This window comes from Rutidosis leptorrhynchoides, chromosome 2 (assembly GCF_046630445.1).
Source record: "Rutidosis leptorrhynchoides isolate AG116_Rl617_1_P2 chromosome 2, CSIRO_AGI_Rlap_v1, whole genome shotgun sequence".
Lineage (NCBI taxonomy): Eukaryota > Viridiplantae > Streptophyta > Magnoliopsida > Asterales > Asteraceae > Rutidosis > Rutidosis leptorrhynchoides.
Genome location: NC_092334.1, coordinates 150,895,878 through 150,904,391, shown reverse-complemented (window position 1 = coordinate 150,904,391; position 8,514 = coordinate 150,895,878). Strand labels below are relative to the sequence as shown.

The 8,514-nt window shown below is 33.8% G+C and overlaps 1 protein-coding gene across 1 annotated transcript; it reads left to right on the top strand.

The window, feature by feature from the left end:
• The first annotated feature begins 1,893 nt into the window (after positions 1–1,893).
• LOC139891498 (sister chromatid cohesion protein PDS5 homolog C-like) lies at positions 1,894–6,490 on the top strand. The gene is made up of 8 exons (XM_071874468.1): positions 1,894–2,054; positions 3,130–3,333; positions 3,435–3,616; positions 3,698–3,824; positions 3,924–4,121; positions 4,574–4,645; positions 4,743–5,052; positions 5,634–6,490. Exons 1-8 carry the CDS (start codon positions 1,953–1,955, stop codon positions 5,816–5,818), a joined length of 1,380 nt encoding a protein of 459 aa, XP_071730569.1. The 5' UTR covers positions 1,894–1,952; the 3' UTR covers positions 5,819–6,490.
• Positions 6,491–8,514: the final 2,024 nt, after the last annotated feature.

Genomic DNA, 8,514 nt, shown 5'->3' with positions numbered 1-8,514 from the left:
GATCTATCGGGCCTGACAACCCCAACCGGACTGGACGACCAGTATTCAACGGTTGCACAGTACTTCGTTTCGTGACTACACTTGGTACAGTGTAGTAAGATTTCATAATAAAGGGAATATGCGACGTGATTAAATGTTAAGTATGGTTACCAAGTGCTCAACCACTTAGAATATTTTTATTAAAATGTTTATATATGAAATCTTGTGTTCCATTGTTATAACGCTGCTAGCATCAAACCTATATATCTCACCAACTTTATGTTGACGTTTTAAAGCATGTTATTCTCAGGTATGAATTAAGTCTTCCGCTGTGCATTAGCTCATGTTAAGGATACTACTTGGGACCTTTTAAGCCATGATACAAAGACATTGCATTCGAGTCATTGGAGTTCAATAGAGAATATTAATAAGTAAATGACAGATTAGGTCATTTGAATATTATGAAATGTTAGACGAAAATGTCAAATATTGATGTAATGATAGGTTTCCTTTTAAGAATAAATGCAACGTTTGTAAAATGTATCATATAGAGGTCAAGTACCTCGCAATGTTATCATATGTTATTGTATTCGTCCCTATGGATTGGGTCGGGTCGTCTCACTTACCGATGTGTGTTGTGCTACCGGTTGGGTGTTCCATTGTTCTCTATCTCGACGGCATGCTCTGCCTGTTCAAGGGTTTTTACTGGGGATATTTTCGGGGATCACGCGGTGTCTTGTGCTGGTATGGTGGGTATTAAGCATCGACATAATGTTGTTCCGGATTCCCTTGTTGATGTTTGTTATCGATCTGGGATTTCAGCGAGAAATGAGGTTGACATTGGGTTGTCTGGAGGGAACGACAGGGCCCTCAGACCTGCAGATGTGTTTCTTTATTCCTGGGATTGTGGTCGCGATGTTTGTGTTGACTTGACAGGGTCTTCTCCTTTGACACAGTCTGGGCTTTCTGACTTTGTCCCTGGACGTGCTGTGGTTGATGCGGCTCGTCGGAAGCGGGTCAAGTACGAATCTAGCTGTCAGATGATTGGTTATGGTTTCATTCCTTTCTCATTTTCTTCCCTTGGGGAATTAGAAAAGGATGCTGTTTCTTTGCTAAAGCGGGTTCAGAAGAGTTCGATGGCGCAAGATATTGGTGCCGGTGCTGCTGCTCATATTTTTACTAGGATAGGTTTTGCTATTGCTAGAGGTGTGGGGGCCCAGATTGTCTCTAGGCTCCCCACTAATTTTTTGTAAGTTTTAATACTTTTAAGTTTATTATAATAATAATAATAATAATAATAATAATAATAATAATAATAATAATAATAATAATAATAATAATAATAATGGGGAAGATTCTCACACACTGTTTTTTGATCCTCACACACCAATTTACTTGAACTCCTCCCTAATAATAGGGTAAAAGGGTGTGTGAGGATCAAAAAACAGTGTGTGAGAATCATCCCCCTAATAATAATAATAAAATAATAATAAAATAATAAAATAATAATAATAATAATAATAATAATAAAATAATAATAATAATAATAATAATAATAATAATAATAATAATTCCTTATAATAAAATAATATAATATAATATAATCACAGGACCAATAATATAATTTACTCTTAAAAAATTAAGTTTTCTTGGTTTTTTTTTTTTTTTTTTTTTTTTTTGTTTGTTTTTTTTTTTTCAGTCCTCTTCGGTCTTCACCTCATTTCTTTTATTTGACAGTTAAAACTATGGGTCCCTTAAACTATCGAACAACCCTTAAACTCTAGAAAGCCTTATTGAATAATAAATTCCAAATATCTATTATAGCTTCTTATATTTGTTCTCTTTTCTATTTTTGTATTCGATGCACGTTTTTTTTGTCTCTGCGATATTTGTTAGGGTTTCAAAAGGTGTGAAGTGACTGAGGTTGATATCGATAGATTTGTTTGTGGCTTAAAAAGATCGCAATTGAAGATATGGAATCTGCAGATGTTGAGCTAGAACGACAGCTTAAAGAGAGAGGAAAACAGCTCTCACATCCTTCAGATTCCATTGATGAATTGCTTTCTGTTCTTGATGTAAGCTCTGATCGAGTTTTTTTTATAATATATTATATACAATTTGTTTCTAATTTTATTGGTTTTGTATGTTGCATGCCTTACTGTCTTTGAGTTAATTAGAGTTATGTTAGCTATTTGTGTGGTGTATGTTGGTAATACCAGATTACAATACACCAAATAAACACAATTCAAGTAACAGAGATAATATGCTATATTCATACTGAAGGAATGCAAAACGATAAAGAATAAACCATTTTTTTCTGGATGATTACTTCTAAAAATAAAATGCTTATGCTTAATAAATAGCAGTGTTGTAAATCTCCCGAGATCTCGAGATCTCGTTTTTAGAAGGCAACCGAGACGAGATGTTCATCTCCCGATCTCCCGAGATTTCTCGTTCAACGGGGTCAAACTTAGTCAAAGCCACGATTTCTCGAATTTTCTTGCAAATCTGTAATATTTTCTTGTAAAATTCGTAATTTCTAAGATTTTTTCGCTCATTTCTCGGATATTTTTGTAAAATCTCGTAAAAACGTATATAAATATACATATATTTATGTTTTAATGTATATTTTTATTAAAAAAACTATAAAGTCAACGTAAGTCAACGTTCAAGATCTCCCCGAGATTATTCCGAGATGCCGAGATCTCCCTATAAAAGTCCAAACGAGATCTCCCCGAGATCCGAATTCTCCAACCTTGATAAATAGTAAATCAGAATAACAAACTGCTGCGTGCATTATCGAACATGAAGATTCACTTGCAGACTTGTTGATAGAACTTCAAAGTTTTTAATTTTGCATAATAATTCTAGTAAATTATCTGGTTGTATAGAAATCTTTGGTGATTCATTGGATCACAATGCTTACTTCAATGTGAATCCAGGACCAAAGTTTTTATTTTGAATATTTAGCTAATGTTTATGACTTCTATTATAATTTCTTTTTATTGGCAACCTGCTGATTGTGTATATATTTGACTATGTTGTTACTGATTGAATGTAGACCGTTGTTGGCAAGAATATGTTGCTGTATTTTATTATATCTTTAAAAATGAGTATTCAATTTTATTTGTTTCCATCTGTGCTTTTCAGCATGTAGAGAAATTTCTATCAAAGGTTGACCAATCTCCTACAAAGTCTTTTCTAGATGCACTCAAACCGTTGAAGAATGAGTTAATTCACGATAATCTTTCCAAACATTCAGATGATGATGTGAAGGTTGCAGTTGCTTCCTGCATTATTCAAATAACGAGAATTACAGCGCCTGATCCACCTTATGTTGATGACCAAATGAGGGTACATGATATTACCATAAATCCCATTTGTTAGACTTTGATAGTTACATATTACGGAGTAATATTTATGTCTTTAATTCTAAACGTGTAACGCGTGCACAGGAAGTGTTTAAGTTGATTGTTTCTTCCTTTGAGGATCTAGCTGATCAGTCTAGTCGATCTTATAAGAAAAGAGCCTCAATAATCGAAATCGTTTCCAGATACAAATTATGTTTCATCATGCTTGATCTTGAATGTGATGCACTGATTGTGGAAATGTTTGAGCATTTTCTAAGATCAGTAAGGTGTGTTATAGTTGTTTAATATAAATATTCTATTTATAGGTTCAGCATTCATGTAACTTTATGTAATGATATTTATTCCAGGGACTATCATCCTAAACTCATATATTCGTCAATGGAAGATATAATGGTGGTGGTTTTGGAGGAAAGCGAAGAAATTTCAGTTGAGTTGCTCAAACCATTACTGGCTAGCGTTAAGAAAGATAACCAGGTGTGAGGTCTATGATAGCTTTACTAATAAAATTACCTTTACATCCTTTTTTTTTCTTCCTATTTCTTGATCGGTTATTGTTATTATTATTTTATTTAGGGAGTTCTGCCAATAGCTAGAAAATTGGAGGAAGGTATACTTATGAAGTCTGCAGATAAACTAAAGCCTTACATGATGCCAGCTGTAACATCTCTGGGTGCTAGGTTAGATGAATACTCTAAAGTTGTGGCTTCGATATGTGAAGGGACAACTGCTACAGTTGAACAGAATGACAAAAATGAATCTGGGCTACAACCTGTATGATTTCATTATTGACTGTAAAACATTTTTACATCTAATGAGATTTTTTGCTCCGTTGGTCCCTCTATTATACCCCGTATTGCTAACGGCGTCCCTCGGGTTTTTTTTATGCCTTTAGAATCCTTTGTTTATCATAAATTTGCAATCAGCATCCCTCCGTCTAACTTCCGTTAAATAAGATGATTTTACCCTCACATGCAATCCACATGTCAAGACTCAGCAAACTTTTTTAACAACAATTTGACGGAGGGATGCCGATTGCAAGTTTTTGAAAATCAAAGGATTCTAAAGGCAAAAAAAAACCCCCGACAGACGCTGTTAGCAATATGGGGTATAATACAGAGACCAACGGAGCAAAAAAGTCCACATCTAATGATCTGTATTTTATGCACGGGTATGTTGAATTAATATTTTTTCATTGCTTTGAATTAATCCCCCCTATATTTCAGGCCAATGGGAGCATATTGCAACAGGCTGATGAGAGCAAGATTACTAGAGCATCATCAGATCATGCAGACCCGGTATGTTATTTGGCATCTTAAATAATTACAGTGTATATCTTAAATTTCAAAAAAATATTTAAATATTTTTGAGATGTTGAAAATAAATGTGACGTAGGTTGTTAAAGAAGGGGCTTGTCATGAGGAGGTAGATGCTACTTTAGACAGATCTCAAAACTCAGTAATTAGTAATGGAGTAAATATAACTGGTAACGAGGAACAAGCTTCTGTTGATCAAAAACTTTCGAACAAGCTAGAGGAAGAAAAAGACACAAATGAGGTAAATAATGATAATGAAGAAAATGATGATTCAGACATGTTCCCTCCTGAAATTGAAGTTGTTGATTCTCCGCCCTCTGCCAAGAAAAAAGGTGGCAAACGTCCGGCGGATAAGTCTGTCAAGCGTGTTCCCTCCAAGCGTAGCAAAAGTATGTGTTCTTGTTTTAATTAATTTATCCATGATACCTTATATATTTCTGCTTTTTTCAAGAGGTCTCAGGTTCGAATCCGTCTGGGACGAATATTTAGTGGTGCCAGGGAAGGGTTGAAAACGGCCAGGGAGTAATCCTGCTGGGTCGGTACATCAGAGTATGGGGTCGGATTACTCGCCCTCCCGGGTAGCCCGAACAGGGAAAACCTTCTACCTTTTACTATTTACCTTTTTGAAGAAAACTCGTACCTAATTATGAAAACTGAAAAATAAGTAAAAATATAAGAAAAAGAACGTATTCGAAATCCTTCTCAAATTCATATTGATAGAAAAAACTATTAATCAATCCATCGATTACAGAAAAAACTATCCCTATTTATAATTGATTAACCTTGTCCATCAAGTTAAGTAAATCTAGAATAATCTCAATTCCATTTTAGATATAATTTCCTAAATTAAAAACATCTTTACAAAGCAACCTCTAAGACTCTAACTATTATTTTATGTCAAGATTGGTCCAACACTTTTTACCTTATATATTTCTGTTTTTTGTTTATAATTATTTTGTCCTTGTTGCAGTGGCCATTTCTGATAACAAAGCTAAGGATGACAACACTTCTCCATCAAAATCCACTGATCTCATCCTTTCCAAATTAATAGATGTTGAGAAATTGTTGAAGGTCGTGGTGGAGCAAAGTCTAATGAAGGAGAAAATTGAAAGTCTTGAGAGACAGTTACAGAGCAAAAAATGTGTCTTTAGATGAAGCTTTGAAGAGGGCTGATGCATCTGAAGCAAAGTTTGAGAAGCTAAAGAATGGTCTCCCTGGGCTTATTGCTAGGCTTTTGGACTCCAACGCCTTCAATGATCCCTTCATGAATTATACAACTGCTCTTGTTGTTTATGCTGCGTCTAATGCTGTGGAAACGGTCCAAGAGCATGTTCCAGACCTTCCAAATCCGTTGCCGGAGAAAGTGGCGGAACTATTTGTACCGGACGCCGCGGAGAAGCTTAAGGAAGCTCAGGATGTTGTTGTGAGTTTGAAGATCCAACCCATCATAGATGTTTGTGAGAAGACTGATGCAACTGTGGACGAGATATTGGGTGTTCCCTTATGAACAATTTTATTTGTTTTTGATAAAATTTGTTTGGTCTGTTAATATAGCTATATTTTTCTTGTGTTTAAGAATTTATCTGTTTCCTGTGAATATTATTGATATGTTACCATGCCGTTGTTTTTGTTGTAATGATTGCAGATCTTGCGTTGTGAGTAATACTACCTCCGTCTCACCACAAGTGTCCACATTTTCATTTTGGGATGTCCCATTTCAAGTGTCCATTTTATGTTTCAACTTTCAATCAATGAGAAGATGTTATTTTGGAGAGATAAGATTTCTAATTGGTGGAGAATGAAGTTAGTGGGATTTCCTAAAACTGAGACGGAGAGAGTGATAATGCTAAAAACGAACATATATTTCATAGCATTATTCCTCAAGAAAGACAAGCTTTTAGTTGCAATTGTTCTATTTAAAAGTGATATTCGTTTAAATAATAAAAGGTGAAGACAAAAGACAGATTCGACGAATTGAAGACGCAAACGATCAAAAAGCTCAAAAGTACAAAAGACAATCAAAGAGGTTCCAATTATTGATAAGAAACGTCTCGAAATTACAAGAGTACAAGATTCAAAACGCAAAGTACAAGATATTAAATTGTACGCAAGGACGTTCGAAAATCCGGAACCGGGACATGAGTCAACTCTCAACGCTCGACGCAACGGACTAAAAATTACAAGTCAACTATGCACATAAATATAATATAATATTTAAATAATTCTTATAATTATTTATATATTATATAAATAAATAAAAACCGTCGGCAAGAAAGACTCCAAATTGTGTGAGCTGTATTTACAAACTCCGCGACTCGCGGAGTTTGAAGGCAAAAAGGGCCGCGAGTCGCGGAGCCCCAAATTCTGCAATTCCCTATAAAGCCAACCGAATTCTGATCATTTTTCATATAACATATATCCATCCATCTATCTATCTATATCGTAATATATATTTATAATTTATATTTTAATTTTAATTTTAATTTTAAATCCTAATAATAAGGGTATGTTTGCAAATGTTGTAAGGGTGTAAGTCGAAATTCTGTCCGTGTAACGCTACGCTATTATTAATCATTGTAAGTTATGTTCAACCTTTTTAATTTAATGTCTCGTAGCTAAGTTATTATTATGCTTATTTAAAACGAAGTAATCATGATGTTGGGCTAATTACTAAAATTGGGTAATTGGGCTTTGTACCATAATTGGGGTTTGGACAAAAGAACGACACTTGTGGAAATTAGACTATGGGCTATTAATGGGCTTTATATTTGTTTAACTAAATGATAGTTTGTTAATGTTAATATAAAGATTTACAATTGGGCGTCCCTATAAATTACCATATACACTCGATCGGACACGATGGGCAGGGTATTTATATGTACGAATAATCGTTCATTTAACCGGACACGGGAATGGATTAATAGCCACTAGAATAATTAAAACAGGGGTGAAATTATGTACAAGGACACTTGGTATAATTGATAACAAAATATTAAAACCTTGGGTTACACTCAGTCGACATCCTGGTGTAATTATTAAACAAAGTATTAAAATCTTGTTACAGTTTAAGTCCCCAATTAGTTGGAATATTTAACTTCGGGTATAAGGATAATTTGACGAGGACACTCGCACTTTATATTTATGACTGATGGACTGTTATGGACAAAAACCAGACGGACATATTAAATAATCCAGGACAAAGGACAATTAACCCATGGGCATAAAACTAAAATCAACACGTCAACCATCATGATTACGGAAGTTTAAATAAGCATAATTCTTTTATTTCATATTTAATTTCCTTTATTTTATATTTAATTGCACTTCTAATTATCGCATTTTTATTGTTATTTTATTTAATTGCACTTTTAATTATCGTACTTTTTAATTATCGCAAGTTTATTTTATCGCATTTTTATTAATCGCAATTTCATTATCGTTATTTACTTTACACTTTAAATTAAGTCTTGTATTTATTTATTATTTTACATTTGGTTTTAACTGCGACTAAAGTTTTAAAATCGACAAACCGGTCATTAAACGGTAAAAACCCCCCTTTATAATAATAATATTATTTATATATATATTTGTATTTTTATAAAAGTAAACTAATATAGCGTTAAGCTTTGTTTAAAGATTTTCCCTGTGGAACGAACCGGACTTACTAAAAACTACACTACTGTACGATTAGGTACACTGCCTATAAGTGTTGTAGCAAGGTTTAAGTATATCCATTCTCTAAATAAATAAATATCTTGTGTAAAATTGTATCGTATTTAATAGTATTTCTTGTAAAAAATAATAGCTATTTTATATACACCTCGCACGACATCAAGTAATTTTTGGCGCCG